The sequence below is a fragment of the Schistocerca nitens genome, chromosome 3, assembly GCF_023898315.1.
Source record: "Schistocerca nitens isolate TAMUIC-IGC-003100 chromosome 3, iqSchNite1.1, whole genome shotgun sequence".
Taxonomy (NCBI): domain Eukaryota; kingdom Metazoa; phylum Arthropoda; class Insecta; order Orthoptera; family Acrididae; genus Schistocerca; species Schistocerca nitens.
The window spans coordinates 743,598,260-743,618,415 of NC_064616.1; the positions used below are offsets into that span (position 1 = coordinate 743,598,260).

Genomic DNA, 20,156 nt, shown 5'->3' on the forward strand with positions numbered 1-20,156 from the left:
ACTGCAATCGCTTGTGATCTGTTACTAAGTAGAATTTTCTGCCATGCAAATATTGGTGGAATTTGGTGACACCATACACCCTAGCTGACACCTCTTTCTCTATTTGTGAATAGTTACACTGATCTTTGGATAACACTTTTGATGCGAAAGCAATAGGCCTGTCTTTATCACCAGTTCTGTGTGAAAGCACTGCACCGATTCCATAAGAGGAAGCATCAATGTGCAGTACAGCTGGTTTGTTAGGATCAAAGTGAACCAAGCATCAATCCCTGAGGAATGCACCTTTAAGTTTTTGAAAAGCTTCTTGGCACTTACCTGTCTAAACCAAAGGGACTTTTTTGCGATGCAAGCAATGCAATGGCACCGCAGTTTGTGCAGCTTTCTGTATGAACTGAATATAGTAGGTCATTTTGCCTAAGACAGACTGCAATTCTGTGACATTACGAGGAACTGGTAAGTCACGGATGACTAACAAATGTGACTAAAGAGGATCTACACCTTGACTGTTGATGACAAGACCATGATACCGCAACTCAGGCTTAAAAAATCACACTTGTCCAGTCTGCACTTTTGTCCTGTATCAGATAACACATGAAACAAAGCACACAAATTTTCACTGTGTTCTTCAGGTGTATTACCTGCTACGACAATATCGTCCAAATAGTTTGAACAGTTTGGTACTTGACCAGTTAGCTGTTCCAAATACCATTGGAAAATTGTGGGTTTGGAAGCATTGCCTAAGGCAAATGCAAATATTTAAAGAAGCCCAAATGAGTGTTCACAACACACATGCTTTTTGAGATTTTTCATCTAGTGGTATTTCAAGATATGTGTCTCGCAAATCAATTTTTGAAAAGTAACAACCAGTGCCTAGTCTGTCCACGAGATCCTCTGGGCGTGTCAATGGATAAGTATCAATTACAGTTTGTGGGTTGACTGTAGACTTAAATTCAACACAGAGGCAAATGTGACCTGAAGGTTTGGGTAGCAAAACCAGTGGAGTTACAAATTGACTAGATTGTATGGGCACAATAGCTCTGCTATCTTGCAATTCTTTAAGTTCCGTAGCCACTTGGTCCCGTAATGCAATGGGAACAGTTCTGGCTCGGCAAAATTTTGGCTGAGCATTGCATTTCATAGTAAAATGTGCAACAAAATTGTTAGCCTTGCCTAAACCTTCAGAAAAGAGTTCAGGGAATTCTTTCAGCAAGCTAGCTACACTGTATTTTGCATTGAATGCAGACAGTGACAACACATTGTCCTGAATATTAAAGCCACAAATCAAATGAATCAAGGGCAAATATGTTCCCACAGTCACGTGATTGGAGCACAGTAAAAGTTACAGTTCGCGTATGTGAGCGATACATGGCAGGCAAAGTACATTCTCCAAGAACAGGAATGTCTTGTCCATTATAAGCCATCAGGTGCATGCTAATCTTAAATAGGCGGGAGGAGTCCAACTGAAATTTCACACATTTTCCTCTAATATACAAATGAACAAAAAGCATGTTGGACTGGCATGGCAGTTGCTAGTTTTTCTAATGCCCACAGCAGGCTTGGAATACACTGCATTAATGACATGGGCCTTTTGACTAGATTGTTGTGAGTGGGCAGAATTCTTATGTTTGTTCCATTGGAAACATACAGATTGGACGTGACCTGTCCTTCCACAAGCGTAACAATGTGCTTGTCAGGATGGGCAGTCTTGACGTTTGTGCCATGAAAAGCACCCAGGGCATGACTTAATTCCGTTCACCTATTTAAAGAGCTGTTTATGCAGCGTGGAGAACTGTTTACGAGGTGTCACACATGCAAGCTGCCACTGCCCAATGGGTTGGTCATGAGCAAGGATCAACTCGACCCAACAAATTGCTGGCTGTTCAAATTTATCAGCCGACATGGCACCTGAATCGTACTGATCTATTACTTGCACAACATGCTGAAATGATGGATTAGACTGTTTCAAAATCTGTTCCCTGAGTCTGACATCAGTTTACATGATCGCATCATGCAACATAACATCTGAATATAATGCACCACAAGCACATTTGAATTTGAATTTCCTTGTCATACCCTGAAAATATCTTACCCACTCGCGATAAGTTTGTTCTGACCATTTCTTGCAATTAAAGAATTGTTACCTAGCTGCCACCACATTCACTTGTTGGTCACAATTGTTAGTGAGCGAATCTACAACCTGACCATAGGAAAGTTCTCTCAGAGTGGCGTCAGGGAAGAGTTTTTGAATGAGATGAAACACTGCACTTCCTACCATTGACAATAAATAATGGTGATTCACAGTACCTGATATCTTGTGAGCAATTAGGTGGGGTTCAAACTGTTGCAACCACTCAAACCATTCCTTGTCTTGTTCGTGAAACTGGTGAAAAGGTGGTATGGCGATCGGAGCTGCAGGTATGGCTTGTCGTTCTGTGTTGGCGGCTCAAGTTGTCAGGAGCTGCTGTACCATATTTAGCAGAGTTGATATTTGATGGGTCTGAAACTGAAACATCTGCATTAGTTGAATTGCACGTATTGCTTGCAGCTGAGGTGTCTGAGCAGGGGGTGGGATAGGTGGGTTGCTCATACTGGAAGAGATAAATGCAATGAACAGACAAGTCAAGCAATAAAGATAAGTACAAAAGCAAAGAAAATTTCTGCAATGCCCACCAGAAAACACTGGTTAGCAGAAATACTATAAGAAACACTATTAAAGCAAGTAAACACATCCCTGCAAGGAAAAGACAATCTAGAATTAAGGTACCAGCAAAATACAATAGAAAATCCGTGGCTGCGAGGCGCGTTTTTTTTTTAAGACTCGTCGCCAATGTTGTATCCTGTCTACTTGTCAAATATGGGGTACCTCGGAAACCTGCATTCTTCGATCGCTAGAAAACAATTCAAGCAAATCGTATTAATGAGTTTTTATTACAGAAAATAAGTGACAGTACTTAACTTTGAGAAATACAGGTGTTTTGCTAGCAAAGGGTGACAGACAAAATAAGAAATCTCTTCAGTATAGACAATGCTACGTAGTAGAAGTGAAATGACTAGTCTCGATGCTATTCTTGAACTCGCCGCTGAGGAACTCAGTGAACTGGGTCGTGGCTAGGCGGCACGTTGCTTACGTCCTCTTCCACGTCCTGTTCAATTAGAGGGTGGTGCCATCACGTAGTCATCCTAGAGATGGGTCAGTCAGTGTGCAGTTGGCTGACATCGTCTCACAGCCCTCTATGCTCTAACGTTCCTGCCTGGCATGCTGGAACTTGACTTTATGCTGGAACGATAATGGTATCTTTGTCACCTTAAAGGCATTCTTGACTAACATCAGCTTACCATGCCCTGTCTCAAAGGTAGCTGACACTCATGACCATTATAGCACGTACACTACTGGTCATTAGAATTGCTACACCAAGAAGAAATGCAGATGATAAACAGGTATTCATTGGACAAATATATTATACTAGAACTGACATGTGATTACATTTTCTTGCAATTTGGGTGCTTAGATCCTGAGAAATCAGTACCCAGAACAACTACCTCTGGCCATAATAATCTACATCTACATCTATACTCCGCAAGCCACCCAACGGTGTGTGGCGGAGGGCACTTTACGTGCCACTGTAATTACCTCCCTTTTCTGTTCCAGTCGCGTATGGTTCGTGGGAAGAATGACTGTCTGAAAGCCTCCGTGCCCGCTCGAATCTCTCTAATTTTACATTCGTGATCTCCTCGGGAGGTATAAGTAGGGGGAAGCAATATATTCGATACCTCATCAAGAAACGCACCCTCTCGAAACCTGGCGAGCAAGCTACACCACGATGCAGAGCGCCTCTCTTGCAGAGTCTGCCACTTGAGTTTGCTAAACATCACCGTAATGCTATCACGGTTACCAAATAACCCTGTGACGAAACGCGCCGCTCTTCTTTGGATCTTACTCTATCTCCTCCGTCAACCTGATCTGGTACGGATCCCACACTGATGAGCAATACTCAAGTATATGTCGAACGAGTGTTTTGTAAGCCACCTCCTTTGTCGATGGACTACATTTTCTAAGGACTCTCCCAATAAATCTCAACCTGGTACCCGCCTTACCAACAATTAATTTTATATGATCATTCCACTTCAAATCGTTCCACACGCATACTCCGAGATATTGTACAGAAGTAACTGCTACCAGTGTTTGTTTCGCTATCATATAATCATACAATAAAGGATCCTTCTTTCTATGTATTCGCAATACATTACATTTGTCTATGTTAAGGGTCAGTTGCCACTCCCTGCACCAAGTGCCTATCTGCTGCAGATCTTCCTGCATTTCGCTACAATTTTCTAATGCTGCAACTTCTCTGTATACTACAGCATCATCAGCGAAAAGCCGCATGGAACTTCCGACACTATCTACAAGGTCATTTATATATATTGTAAAAAGCAATGGTCCCATAACACTCCCCTGTGGCACGCCAGAGGTTACTTTAACGTCTGTAGACGTCTCTCCATTGATAACAACATGCTGTGTTCTGTTTGCTAAAAACTCTTCAATCCAGCCACACAGCTGGTCTGATATTCTGTAGGCTCTTACTTTGTTTATCAGGCGACAGTGCAGAACTGTATCGAACGCCTTCCAGAAATCAAGGAAAATGGCATCTACCTGGGAGCCTGTATCTAATATTTTCTGGGTCTCATGAACAAATAAAGCGAGTTGGGTCTCACACGATCGCTGTTTCCGGAATCCATATTGATTCCTACACAGTAGATTCTGGGTTTCCAAAAACGACATGATACTCGAGCAAAAAACATGTTATAAAATTCTGCAACAGATCGACGTCAGAGATATAGGTCTATAGTTTTGCGCATCTGCTCGACGACCCTTCTTGAAGACTGGGACTACCTGTGCTCTTTTCCAATCATTTGCAACCTTCCGTTCCTCTAGAGACTTGCGGTACACGGCTGTTAGAAGGGGGGCAAGTTCTTTCGCGTACTATGTGTAGAATCGAATTGGTATCCTGTCAGGTCCAGTGGACTTTCCTCTGTTGAGTGATTCCAGTTGCTTTTCTATTCCTTGGACACTTATTTCGATGTCAGCCATGTTTTACTTTGTGCGAGGATTTAGAGAAGGAACTGCAGTGCGGTCTTCCTCTGTGAAACAGCTTTGGAAAAAGGTGTTTAGTATTTCAGCTTTACGCGTGTCATCCTCTGTTTCAATGCCATCATCATCCCGGAGTGTCTGGATATGCTGTTTCAAGCCACTTACTGATTTAACGTAAGACCAGAACTTCCTAGGATTTTCTGTCAAGTCGGTACATAGAATTTTACTTTTGAATTCACTGAACGCTTCACGCATAGCCCTCCTTACCCTAACTTTGACATTGTTTAGCTTCTGTTTGTCTGAGAGGTTCTGGCTGCGTTTACACTTGGAGTGAAGCTCTCTTTGCTTTCGCAGTAGTTTCCTAACTTTGATGTTGAACCACGGTGGGTTTTTCCCGTCCCTCACAGTTTTACTCGGCATGTACCTGTCTAAAACGCATTTTACGATTGCCTTGAACTTTTTCCATAAACACTCAACATTGTCAGTGTCGGAACAGAAATTTTCATTTTGATCTGATAGGTAGTCTGAAATCTGCCTTCTATTACTCTTGCTAAACAGATAAACCTTCCTCCCTTTTTTTATATTCCTATTAACTTCCATATTCAGGGATGCTGCAACGGCCTTATGATCACTGATTCCCTGTTCTGCGCTTACAGAGTTGAAAAGTTCGGGTCTGTTTGTTATCAGTAGGTCCAAGATGTTATCTCCACGAGTCGGTTCTCTGTTTAATTGCTCGAGGTAATTTTCGGATAGTGCACTCAGTATAGTGTCACTCGATGCTCTGTCCCTACCACCCGTCCTAAACATCTTGAGTGTCCCAGTCTATATCTGGTAAATTTAAATCTCCACCTAAGACTATAACATGCTGAGAAAATTTATGTGAAATGTATTCCAAATTTTCTCTCAGTTGTTCTGCCACTAATGCTGCTGAGTCAGGAGGTCGGTAAAAGGCCTTGATACACCTGGGCATTGAGTCGAACAGAGTTTGGATGGCGTGTACGGGTACAGCTGCCCATGCAGCTTCAACACGATACCACAGTTCATCAAGAGTAGTGACTGGCGTATTGTGACGAGCCAGGTGCTCAGCCACCATTGATCAGACGTTTTCAGTTGGTGAGAGATCTGGAGAACGTGCTTGCCATGGCAGCAGTTGAAAATTTTCTGTATCCAGAAAGGCCCGTACAGGACCTGCAACATGTGGCCGTGCATTATCGTGCTGAAATGTAGGGTTTTGCAGTGATCGAATGAAGGGTAGAGCCACGGGTCGTAACACATCTGAAATGTAACGTCCACTGTTCAGTGCAAACAAGAGGTGACCGAGACGTGTAACCAATGGCACCCCATACCATCACGCCAGGTGATACACCAGTATGGCGTTGACGAATACACGCTTCCAATGTGCGTTCACCGCGATGTCGCCAAACACGGATGCAACCATATTGATGCTATAAACAGAACTTGGATTCATCCGAGAAAATGACATTTTGCCATTCGTGCACCCAGGTTCATCGTCGAGTACACCATCGCAGGTGCTCCTGTCTGTGACGCAGCATCGAGGGTAACCGCAGTCACGGTCTCAGAGCTGATAGTCCATGCTGCTCCAAACGTCGTCGAACTGTTCGTGCAGATGGTTGTTGTCTTGCAAACATCCCCATCTGTTGACTCAGGGATCGAGATGTGGCTGCACGATCCGAAAGCCATGCGGATAAGATGCCTGTCATCTCGACTGCTAGTGATACGAGGCCGTTGGGATCCGGCACGGCTTTCCGTATTACCCTCCTGAACCCACCGATTCCATATTCTGCTAATAGTCATTGGATCTCGACCAACGCGAGCAGCAATGTTGCGATACGATAAACCGCAATCGCGATAGGCTACAATCTGACCTTTATCAAAGTCGGAAATGTGGTAGTACGCATTTCTCCCCCTTATACGAGGCATCACAACAGCATTTGACCAGGCAACACTGGTGAACTGCTGTTTGTGTATGAGAAATCGGTTGGAAACTTTCCTCATGTCAGCACGTTGTACGTGTCGCCACCGGCGCCAACCTTGTGTGAATGCTCTGAAAAGCTAATCATTTGCATATCACAGCATCTACTTCTTGTCAGTTAAATTTCACGTCTGTAGCACGTCATCTTTGTGGTGTAGCAATTTTAATGGCCAGTAGTGTATTTAAAGCAAATTTGATTCGCATTCTCATTGTGGTGCTAGTAGTGCCACTCCTATGTGATTGAATGAACATAATCTTTCAGATGGAGAATAATGCCTACCAACTTTCATTTATGTTGCACAACACCTACTTCGTGTTGAGTTTCTTTTTCTGTCTGTATATTTCCATCAGATTTGGGGATTGCCTCAGACTTTCAGAAACACATCACCCGTCAACCAGATGTCACACCTCATTTTTACCCTGCCAGGCCATAATGTCTACACCCTTTTTACAACCCTGCAGGATACACACAATGTCAGTCTTTGATATCCTTTGGAAAAGTGTAAGTTTTTTCAGTCAGAAGTGGAGTATTTAGTGCAGCAACTCGTCAAAAATGAAATCGCGCCCACCGATCAGAATGTTGCTGCAATAGATTCCTTACTGCCCCCACCCCCGACCCGATACACTTACATTAATTCCAGACAAAATCGACTATCTTAATCTGCCAGGAAGTTGCAGAATCGACTGTTATTCCAAGTTCTTACCCCGTGTGGCCCACCATTGCACAACCTGTCAGTCAGTTTCGTAAAAAGGGTGGGCCTTACAACTGGACCTCTGCCTGCGACCAGACCTTTACCCGATTGAAAACCGTTCTGATATCCATCCCTTATCTCGTGCCGTTTTTCTTCTGGTCACCCAGTGTTTGTGGTGGGCAACCCATCCACCTTTGGCATCAGAGCAATTTTGTCACACAGGAATGGGGATTGCTGCAGACAACCTATAGCATAAGTGTCCAAGGCATTGACCCGTGCACAGTGAAACTATTCCCAGTTCAAAAAAGAGGCATTGATGATAGAGTTTGCTGGTTAAAAATTTCATGCCTACCTTTTTGGGACAAAGTTCTCTCTAATTATATGTCACAAGCTGTTGGTGGCATTATTCTGGCTATGCTCCAGCCTCCTGGAATGGACATTGCAACAAAACCTCCAGCACTGGACATTATTCCTGAATGCATACAATTATACCGTCCGGAACAAGCCCACAGCGTAGCATTCCAGTGCCTGCCTTGCTGCATCTACTCACTGGTCCGGACCCTGATTTTGAACAACAGGTCCTCTACTTTCACACTGGTACCGAGTGGGAACACAGGCAGGACGTTTTCCCCATTACGGCCACTCTTGTCACCACTGCCATTACGCGCTGGGACCCCACCTTGCGACAGGTCCTCCATTACGTGGGCCGCGGTTGGCCACAACTTATCATACCCATGGTTTTCAGCCGGGCTCAGCACCTGGAAACACATTTCTCACAGGCTCTCACTTGTAGATGATGTCATTCTATTGGACAGTGAGACTGATTGTGCATTGGGTGGCCATCGCCTCACAATTTTGCCAGTGGGTGCTGAGCTTGCTCCACACCAGGCATTGGGGGTTCCTGCATGAAGATGATAGCTTGCTGAAATGTGTATTGACAGTGACATTGAAAGAATGGTCCATAGCTGCATGGCTGTGCCTGGCACCAGGCAGCATCCCCACAATCTTTCACCTCTTGGTCTACACCTCTCTCTCCTGTGACCACTTCTGTCCCAATTTTGGGGATCAGTGCAGTCACTCATTGTGGTTGTTTACTCAAATTGCCCATATGTTGTTCTTATGGCATCCACCACAGCCGATGCCACCCTCATTGCCTTGGCCCAGGATTTGGCCATTGAAGGGTGCCTTGCACATTGGTCTCCGACAATGAGCTGCAGTTCACAGCATCCACTTTCAAAGAGTTCTGTGAGGTCAGTGGCATAAAACATATTTGCAGCCCTCCTTTCCATCCTTCCTGAAACAGTGAAAAGGAACATCTCAATTGGACTTCTAAGCAGCAAATGAAAAAAGCTGTGAAATCCTCTGCCACTATGTCAGCCCTCATCCTGTTTTCCAGCACTCGTAGAACCATGCTGATTGACATTCGTAGCCCCACTGAGCTTCTCTATGGGCGGCAACCACAGAACATGCTTCATCTTCTGATAACACCCCCTTAAGAGCCCCACTCCCATCCCTTTGAGCATTACAAGCCTACTGCGGTTGTGTGGGCCCACTCCTACTGGAGTGCTAAGGGTTGGACACTGGCGATGGTTGAGGAGACCCACAGGCGGCAAATTATGTTGGTCTAAACACAGAAGGAGCTCAAGTCCTGCTACCACAACTAGTTCCAACCTCGAGTGCAGGTATTGCATCTGCCGCCTCTCCCTCTACCACTTTCTGGTGACACCATATAACCCCTGGTGGCTGCCTATGACTCCTCACTCTTGCACTGGTGATACCTTCTGCATCCATGTGGATCAGTGGAACCACCTGGCACAACCCATCATCAGTGATGTCCTTGTGGATGCCACTGGACACCCTCCCTTCCTGCAGCCAGTAGTCAAAGGGCCTGGGTCTTTGCATGTACCTCCATTCCAGCCCCCCACGGCACTGTACAGAGCATTTCCACTTGTATGTACTTATTTCATAGGGGAGTGGTCAGATATTGGACTCTGCAGATGTTGTATGCTGGTGCAGGAAGTGGACCTTGATGGCCATTGGAGGATGTAGGATCACTGCAACACTGCACTTGCATAGTGAGCACGTCATCCATCTCACTATGTGAATAAACTAGCCAGTAGTTTCCTCATGGCCAGTACAATTATGGCCACCTAGCAAACAGTCAGTCAGTTCTGGACTCATGTCTCTTATTGTTGGTTACCATCATTACTGTACTATGGACTATTAAATAACAATCCTGGTCAAGTTTTGGATAGTCTCTCTCTTTGTTCTTGACCCGTTGACATTGTTGTGTCAAAGGTTCTTGCTTTGCACTTGGTTGTTGCATAGGTTGTTTTGGGCTTGTCCTGGTCTGTGTTTTTTCTGACATCAGTCAACCATGTTTGGCTTGACTACCACTTGCTATTGTGTTTTCTTCTGAAGGTGGCTCTTCCCCCTTTGGCTTCGCCCATTTCTCTCCTGGGTTCTGACACATGTGCTGATCAGTGCCTACATGCGGATATAGCAGATTCTTCTTATTTTAAATGTGTTGGTGAAATCTAAAGGTCATTACAAGTCAGCTGTAAGGATGCTAGTGGGCCATGAACAGGTTCATGTTGAGAGGATACCACATGAGTGCTTATTGCTTTGCCATGGCTTATTTTTAGTACTTATGTACTCAGTGCTGTAATGAATATTGATTATAATGCAGTATATACTTTTGAGTTGCCAATATGTTTAATGATGATATGTCATTTGCAACAATGTTGCAGGCATGACAGAGCCTTGTGCACAAGATGATACTGTCTTGATTAAAGAGCAGCATTCCAGATAACAGTGAAGCAGGAATCGTAGACAAGCATCAGAATTCTTTAATCTTAGTGAACTTACCAGATTGATAAACCAGTCCTGTGGTGTAGTTTCATTAATGGTGTCCTCATGATATGGATCCAAGGTGAACAGATTCTTTTTTCTTCCCACCAGAGCCCTAACAACTTCCTAGAAAATCATTTCACTTAGTTGTCTGCTGCTCAACATGCCACATTTCTTTATGTCGGCCTCTACCTCTGTGATATTGTTATACATGCATGCCAAGTGCTAACAGATGCCCGAGGTGGAAGGGTTAGCAGCTGTCATTGGTACCTTCAGATGCAACATATGTCATATATCCATATGAAGATTGGACAAGGCCTTTGATGATAGTGTACTGTGTAGTACTGTCACACGATAACACAGTGACATTTTACATGTTCATGTGTTGATGTTGTTGTCTTCAGACCAAAGACTGTTTGATGCAGCTCTCCATGCTACTCTATCATGTGCAAGCCTCTTTATCTTTTTTTTTTTTAAACACACACACACACACACACACACACACACACACACACACACACACTACTGTATTGATATATTGATACATCAATATTTTTCACAAAAATATTGATTATCAATACATCAATATTTTTCACAAAAGTATCAATATGTATTGATGATATTTTTTTCACTGATATATCAATACCAAAATGGCACTATTGAGTGCCAATATTTTTATTTTATGTTATATTTTTTTTGTAATTTTCAATAAATATTTGTCATTGTTCTTTTGAAATTGTAGTAGAAGATAAATTTTATTTTCACTGTGTGAAGGAGTCTTACTACTTTTTAATGCAACTAGTGTGCTATTTCTTCATATCTGCGGCATTCTTCAAAGACAGTTGTTCTCTCTGAAAATGAAACTCATGAACAAAAATCTAAATGACAAGAATGGTCCATGTGGTGGACAGAGATGTGTGAGGGAAATACTGATGTAATCAGTGCTCAGCGCTATCAACAGAAACTGCAGTGTTTAACTCCACCATGCAATTTTTACACAATAACTGCTAGCTCACTGGCGTTTGCAGAAATGAAAAAACAGGGAAGTCAACATGAAGTGTTCCAGGCAAATCCAGTATGTAGCGAAACTGAACGACAAACCCAATGGACACTTTTTGTTGTGCCACTTACCTGCAGTTACCATTGTTAGCAATGTGGTTACTGCCAAGTGTGAGTGGGCATTGTTTTCCTTTCAGTTCTTGCTCTAAGGGGGATAAGCAGGCTGCTGGCTTGTTTATGTACAGAATATTTAGTAATACATCAATAGTTAAATATACAGCTCTAAAACTGGCAGTGTATATACAATGTGCAGACAAAATATCAATGTATCGGATTCCGGATATTTTTAAAAATATTTACAGTCCTACTGCAACCTGCATCCTTCTGAATCTGCTTACTGTATTCACCTCTTGGTCTCCCTCTATGATTTTTACCCCCAACACTTTCCTCTGATATTAAATTCATAATCTCTTGATGTCTCAGAATGTGTCCTATCAACTGAACCCGTCTGCTAGTCAGGTTTTGCCACAAATCTCTTTTCTCGGTGATTCTATTCAGTACCTCCTCATTAGTTACATGATCTACCCATATAATCTTAAGCATTCTTCTGTAGCACCCCATTTCGAAAGCTTCTGTTTTCTTCTTGTCTAAACAGTTTATCGCCGACATTTCACTTTCGTACATGGTTACACTCCATACAAATACCTTCAGAAAAGACTTCCTAACACTTAAATCTATATTTGATGTCGACAAATTTCTCTTCTTCAGAAAAATTCTTTGTGCCATTGCCGGCCTACATTTTATAGCCTCTCTACTTGACCCATCATCAGTTATCTTGCTGCCCAAATAGCAAAACTCATCTACTACATTCGGAGTCTCATTTCCTAATCTAATTCCCTCATCAGTGCCTGATTTAATTAAAATACATTCCAACATCCTAGTCTTACTTTATTTTATGTTCATCTTATATTCGCCTTTCAAGACACCATCCATTCTGTTTTAATTGCTGTTCCAAGTCCTTTGCTGTCTCTGACAGAATTACAGTATCATCAGCATATTTTACAGTTTTTATTTCATCTCCCTGAATTTTAATCCCTACTCCCAATTTGGTTTCCTTTACTGCTTACTCAATGTACAGATTGAATAACCTCAGGGATAGGCCAGAATGCTGTGTCACTCCCTTCTCACGTCTCCTTGCCTTTCATTCCCCTTGACTCTTTATAACTACCATCTGGTTTCTGTACAAGTTGTAAATAGCCTATCATTCCCCATATTTTATATGGCAAGCTTCATTTTATTAGTTTTAATTTGTATTGGCATAATTAGAGGAGACTAACATGTCATGTTAGAAAAAAACAGTTTTATGGTGATGAATGTGTAGACAATTTTCTTGTAAATACAGACCTCTGCCCTTAACCAAGAAACTGACAGCTGTAATAGTTCACAGATAAAAATGCATAACTTCTCCATAGTTTTCAAAAGAGAATTTTATATGTGAATCTATAGCTAATACATTGTTTCTTCAATGTAGAAGTTCCACAGTTAAAATAAAAAATACATTCATAAAAAATTGAATTTGAGATAACTACTGTGTTGGGGAGTGAACACTCATCATGAGCCAGGAAATTGAATAGCTTATTGTGTCATGTGACATTTATTGCACCAGACTCTGTATTGACCATTGATGTGACAATTGAGCACAAAATCAGCACGATCTGGACTATCAGTGCATTTCATCATGGCCAGATTATAGGTGTCTGAATCATGGGGCACTCCATCTCAGAATGCCACCTTGTAAGTTTGTACATACTATATCGTGCAGAACAACCACTTCACTATGATGTATGGAAGCCACTGCCCCACTTGTATATCTGTGCTCACCACCCACCACAGGGCACAGAGATTAACATCAGTGCAGGTACGCCACCACTGAATGATCAATACCTGGATAAAGGATACCTGGACTTAAAGAGCTACTGTACACATTGATCCAACCCAATGGCACAGTACAAGAACCTTGCTAACCACATGAGGTGATGCCTCCTTCTTTCCCAAACAGGCCTGTCAGACAGGTGGTGGATGTGTCCTCATGTGGAAGATATTTGCATGAAATGAAATGAGGTTCCTGATAAGTCTGTCACATTTGTGCCAGAATTTTTGAGAAATACAATGTGGACATGGAGGTTGTTTAGCCCCTCAGGTTACCTGAACTCATTGTTATTGACTGTGTTTGGGAGGTTAGATGTGCATAATGTGGACATAGCTGTGACCAATAACTGTGATTTGTGGGGAGTAGTTATGGGTGATATGAAGGTGAATCAAATAAAAAATTGGATTTTTGTTCCTGAGCATCAACAGTTTATAGGACTGGATCCACACTTGTAGTATTGTTGAATGTGACTGTTAGGAGTGCAGAGCTGGGTGTTACATATTCCCAACAGCTTCATCCTCACAGTGTTGGGCAACAGGTGCACTCCTCTCTTGCACAGCACACAATTATAAAATTTCTTTCTCACGAAGGAGTTCAAACAATTGAAATCTTCCAGAGATTGATTGCACAGCTCGGTGAGCAAACATTGTCAAGGACGTGTGTGTTTGCCTGGTATAAAGAGTTCAAGAAAGGACAAGAACATGTGGACAATCAGCAACACTGTCGCTGTCGTCGGACCAGCATTAGAAACAAAAACATTCATGTGGTTCGAGATGTTCTTGCAGGTGATAGTTGGGGCAAGAGTATCAGAAATTACAGAACATATCAGAATAAGTTATGGGAGGTGTCAAACAATCATCACAAATGACCTACAGTTCCATAAAGGGTGGTCTAGATGGGTCCCTCGCCCTTTGACCAAAAATCAGAAGTTCAGGCATTTGGAGGTCTTATCAGAGGCTTACAGCAAGGTTTGCAAACGAAGGTGATGGATTTTTCAATTGGATAATCACCTGCAATGAAATGTGGGTCCACCACTCCAGTCCTGAATCCAACAAGCCAGTAAAGAGTGATGGAGGAAAGGGGAGGGAGCCCCAGTCAAAGCCAAGACATGACTGTCACCTGGCGAGGCTCTTTCAACCATGTTTTTTGACCAGTGAGGCATTTTACTCATTGAGTTTTTACATGAGCAACACACAATGCTGCATACTACTGTGAGCTGTTGAAGAAGATGAGGGTTGCATGTTGTCATGAAAGACAAGACCAACCAATTCGATAGGTCATCCTCCTGTGTGACAATGCTGGGCCTTATACTGCTGCTCTAGTAGTCTCCAAACTACAGGAAATACACTGGACTCAATTTGATCATCCTTCTTACAGCCCAGACCTATTGCCCTGTGGTTCCCATTTGTTTTGATTCCTTAAAGAGACTCTAGGAGGGGACCAATTTGAAGAAGATGAGGGCATGATGGAATTTGTGTGCAATTGGCTCCTGATGCATCAAGCTTCATTCTGTGACGCTGCTATAAAAAAACCTTCCTTCTCACTGGGAAAAATGTATTTACATGTTCTTGCGCTACTAAACAGCCACATGGAAAATGACACACATGTATCTTTTGAGCAGTGAAAGGAATAAATGCAGATATATCTGGATTGAAATGTGCTTCACTTAGTAGGGAATCACCTGTAATTTAAGATATGTGGCAAGCTAAACAAATTCATTCCATCAGTCTCATCCTTTATGTGTTGGTTGCTGTACATGATATTGTCTGGTGAAACCCAAGAACATATTTTTTGTGAAACTGGCCTCAGCTTGACGACACATTTGTAGACCAAAATAATTGTGTACTAAGATGCCATGACTGTTGTTACTTATTGCTGGTAGATTTTCAAGTCACAGTAATACTTTGTGCTTCAGACACAAATTTACCCCTCAACACTATATGCAGACCAATAAAATTAATCTAAGGTTATAAGTACAACACATATGTTGTTACTTCTTCAGACAGGTACTGTTTTACAGGATTATCATTAAAAAATAATAATCCATGATTATAAAACATACGGTGTTACTTCTTTAGATACATACTATTTTACATGGTCATCATCCAAGCGCCGTGCAAAGTGGCCACACGGTTTGAGGCACCATATCACAGATTGCGCGGTTTGAGTCCTCCCTCGGGCATGGATGTGTGTGTTGTTCTTAGCTTAAGTTAGTTTAAGTAGTGTGTAAGACTAGGGACCAATGACCTCAGCAGAATTCACACACACACACACACACACACACACACACACATACACACATTTTTGCCATCCAAGAAATCTTCTACACTATAGTAGCATTACTTTTCAGATATGTTTCCAGGTCTCCTTCAGTATTTTTTAGATTTGGGTCACACTCCACACACCCCAGATTTTATTCCTAAATTTCATGCCCATATAATATGGAGTTTTTTCACGTAATTTTAGTTTATGGCTAGATAACGTGTAACTTCTTGTATGCCTTATCTCATACCAATACAAGAAGCACTTGCCCTCAAAAAGTTGTGGGTTTCCCTTTGTGAAAAATAAGACTTTCATACTTTTTCTTAAAGTTACATTGAGTAAGCTAATTTCCTCAGATCCCCAGAAAAATATAGTATTCTGAATGACTGAAACAAAATATTTGTGATATACACTTTTTACAACTAAATTAGTTATATTTTATAATACATTCATGACATAAATGAGACTGTTCAGTCAATTCAGTATGCTGTCCACATGATTACTCCATGGCATATTCTTATTTACTAGTACACCAAGGAATTTGACACAGCATACAATGTCCTGTTTTTTATCCATATAGTGTATTTCACCTACACGTAGCACAGATTGTTTTGTGGTGAAATGAACAATTTCTGTTTTTGCAAAGTTTAATTTCAGATAATTATTTTGACCCATGTTTCTACTTCCCCCAAGTGTCTGCTCAATATGACAGCTTAACTAAGTATCAGTTTTATGACATGCTATTACTGTTGGGTTGTCTGCATAAAGGATGGTATCGAACTGAACATGGTATGGCATATCACTGATATAATACAAAAATAGTAGTGGCCCAAATATTGTGGAACACTTACGTGTGTGTTTCCAGCCAGAGGGGAATTTGTTGCTGCTGTTATGATGAAGTATTCTTTGTTTTGTGTTAGCTAAGTACAATGATATCCAAATAAGAGATCTTCATTGAAAACCATACCTCATTAATGTGCAGAGAAACAGTACCAAAAGCTTTCGTGAGGTCACAAAGGTGCCTGATATACAAATTCTATTATCGAGACATCTGCTAACTTCTGTGACCAATTTATTTATTGTGTGGTTTTGTTGCAGCCTTTCCTGAAACTACACTGATTGAATAAAATAATGCTGTGGGATAAATTATAATTTTCTATCCGATTATATTCTGTTTTATCAAATATTTTTTAGAAAACTGATAACAGTGAGCTAGATCTATAGCTCACCATTTTATCTTGTTTCTCTTTTTATGAACTGACTGAAGTTCAGCATATTGTAGTCGGTCTAGAGACTATTTTTATTATTCTGGTGGGAACTTCATGTGAACCCACTGAGCGGGCTCATATAACTAGTTTCTTATGCAGTTTTTTGCTTTTTAATTTATGTGTCAGTGTTTCAAATGAACCTAGAAATGCATTATGTGGTACACAGGGATGCGATATATACTGATTATTAACCTGTTATATGGTTGAAGTTTTATACAACAATAAGGGGCAATCAAAAAGTTTCTGTTTGAGGGTGTTGCTGCAGCATATATGCAGTGTATTGCAACTCTAGTGTGGGTATATAAGCACCAACATATAGGCAAGGGATTAGTATGACATTTGTCTCTTCCCGATGTGCATGTGGTAAATGCGAAAATGTGAACTATGGTAAGTGTCCAAACTGGACAGATATACTATTGTTGGTTTTTTGGCTGCCAAAGGACAAACACGAGTAGACATCATTGTAGAATGAAGAATGTGTATGGGGCAGCAGTTAAGGTGAAATGTCAAGGAAAACTACAACAAGGGGTGCTGGTACTTTATGATGTCACATGTCCCCTTATCACAAATATCATAACACAGAAGTTACACCAACTCAAGAGGGAGACACTTGTACACCCACCCTATAATCCTGATCTTTCTGTATGCAATTATCATGCATTCAGTCCCTTAAAAAGGCGGGCTTGAAGGGTCAGTGATTCCTGTCTGATGAGGCCATGCAGCAGGCAGTTATAACTTCTCCACACAGCAGGACACAGTGTTTCACCAAACAGATAACTTCAACATGATGCATCAGTTGGATGATTGCCTCAATGCTCACAGTGGTTTTGCCTGATTGGTATACTAATTCTGGACTGTGTACCCTTTATATGGAAAATTTTTGATTGCCCCTTATACTTTCAAATGTAAGTTGTTCATTTAGATGGCTAAAATACTGCCTGACTTCATAGTTTACTGAGGAATGAACTAAGATGCAAGAGCCTCTATATCCATTAGCTCCACAAAAATTGGTAGCCAGTTTGTAGCCTCTAAGTTTATTGAGGGGAATAATAATTTCAATTTTAAGCCAATGTTCATTTAGTCATATAAATTTACTGTCTGTTTCATACTTTCTAACAGAATTTGTATATCCTAAAGCTTGGTGATTGTTTCTTCAAAGAGACCTCCAGTGTTCAAATGCATAATGAAATTGCTACTTCTCTGCATATTATCAGGTGAAGCATCATTAAAAGTAGTTTTACTTAAAAAAAAAAAAGGAACTTCCACCTGTGTGTGGAATATTTGTCCTGGACTGCAAATGTGGCACCAGATCCTGTTGAAACTGGCTTCTTATTTCCCTGCATATGACTGTTAAGGGTGATGGCTTGTTTGCTGTTAGAGCTAATTTTGCACTTTTTTTGTCAACAGCTTTGTTATGACTGATGCAAGTCTCTTGTTACCAGACCAATTTAGGTGTAGTCCATGCTTTGTAAAACTAGCTTTTGCATATTTGTTGACATCAAGAACGTTTTCAAACTCTGAACAGAAGTGTTTTAATTTTTGATGCTTTCATCAAATTTTACTATTCACACAAGACCAGTCCACCAGACCAAATTTCACCAGTAGATTCTTCAGTATCATATTTGTAGTAGATATCAACTGCAAGGTGATGATGGCCAAAATTTTTTTATAAATGCATTCCCTTAATTGTACTAAACATGGCAGATCTGGCATGTTCTTTTCTGGTGCTCACATTTTCAAACTTCTCTCCAGGCTTAACAACAGCTGACACACTCATGATCTCTTTAGCAGATTTTGATAGAAAGTTTGAAAGATTGCATACATGACTGTCTCCAAATATTTTTAATTTGATCCCATCTGTCTCTCACCCTCCCCTGCCTCTCTCTCTCTCTCTCTCTCTCTCTCTCTCTCTCTCTCTCTCTCTCTACAGGAATTTGTGTTAAGATCTGTCAGTGGTGCTAGATACCCAATGCAATGTAGGTTTATTAGTAGAAAATTTACTTTGGTTATTGATGGAAGCTGTTGCTGTTGGTAGTGTCTTCTAGAAGTGCAATGGTATGGAATTTGTATACTGGACTTTGTGTTTGGATAAGTAACTATTACTGATTGTGTGACTGCTTAAATTAATAAGAATCGGTGCTTTTATTTTGTTTTTACATCAATCATATATATCGTATAATTCTAGTCACTTGTTGTCAGGATTTTTTGTGGTGTTATTATCATTGCCTTTCTTTTCTGATGCCACATCGTATTTTATGTGTAATAGCTTATCACAAATCAGTTGTGAGAATCTTAGCCTTTATATCTTAACATGTGATGTGTTCATATTGATTTTATTCCCAGGTGATGTACACATACAGCTGGTACTGTCAACATTTTCTGTGCTGTTCCTCAAAGTTTAATACTTGCAATATTGATTCACTTTTAGACATGTATCAGTAGTAGTCCATAATTAGAAGATATGTACTTCAAATACTTTTTGGTGTACTTTTTAGACATTTACTCTGTATATCAACTACAAATTTTGCAGTACTTAAAAAGAATTTTTTAACTTTCACATCAGTCATTATCTATCTTCTCTACAAATAATGACCATATTCTCAAAGTAATTATGAATAAAATTTATCTATCTTAGATTTTGTTCTTTGAAATAATCATATTATGAATATAAATAACCATCTTCCAAAGAACTTACTTTTTCTGACTTGCAGATATTTTGTAAATATTTCAGGTCCTTGCATTTAGTGAAACAGTTGAATTCACTATCACTGAAAGACATCAGTATCTGAACATTAGTGTTTGGGGAAAGGGAATCAGTCAGACAGCACTATTGGGCCATGTAAGTGTTCCACTTGAATCTGTGATTACAGCTTCAAAACAACGTCACCATTCTAGGATGTGTGCCTTGCTTCCACCTGACCCACATACTGCTATGAGGTATGTGTAAACTACCTAATGTATGAATTCATGTTTATGATTATGATTATTAGTATTATTACTGTTAGCAGTAGTAGTAGTAGTAGTAGTAGTAGTAGTAGCAGCAGTAGCAGCAATAGTAGTAAGAGGAGGAGGA

General features: G+C 40.9%; 1 protein-coding gene across 1 annotated transcript in view; it reads left to right on the plus strand.

Annotated features, from left to right (window-relative positions):
• The window catches only part of LOC126248721 (PDZ domain-containing protein 8), a 259,346-nt gene that overhangs the window by 163,445 nt on the left and 75,745 nt on the right, over nt 1-20,156 (plus strand). The window contains exon 9 of the mRNA XM_049950028.1: nt 19,815-20,020. Coding sequence (XP_049805985.1) covers nt 19,815-20,020 — 206 coding nt within the window. The remainder of the gene's footprint in view (nt 1-19,814; nt 20,021-20,156) is intronic.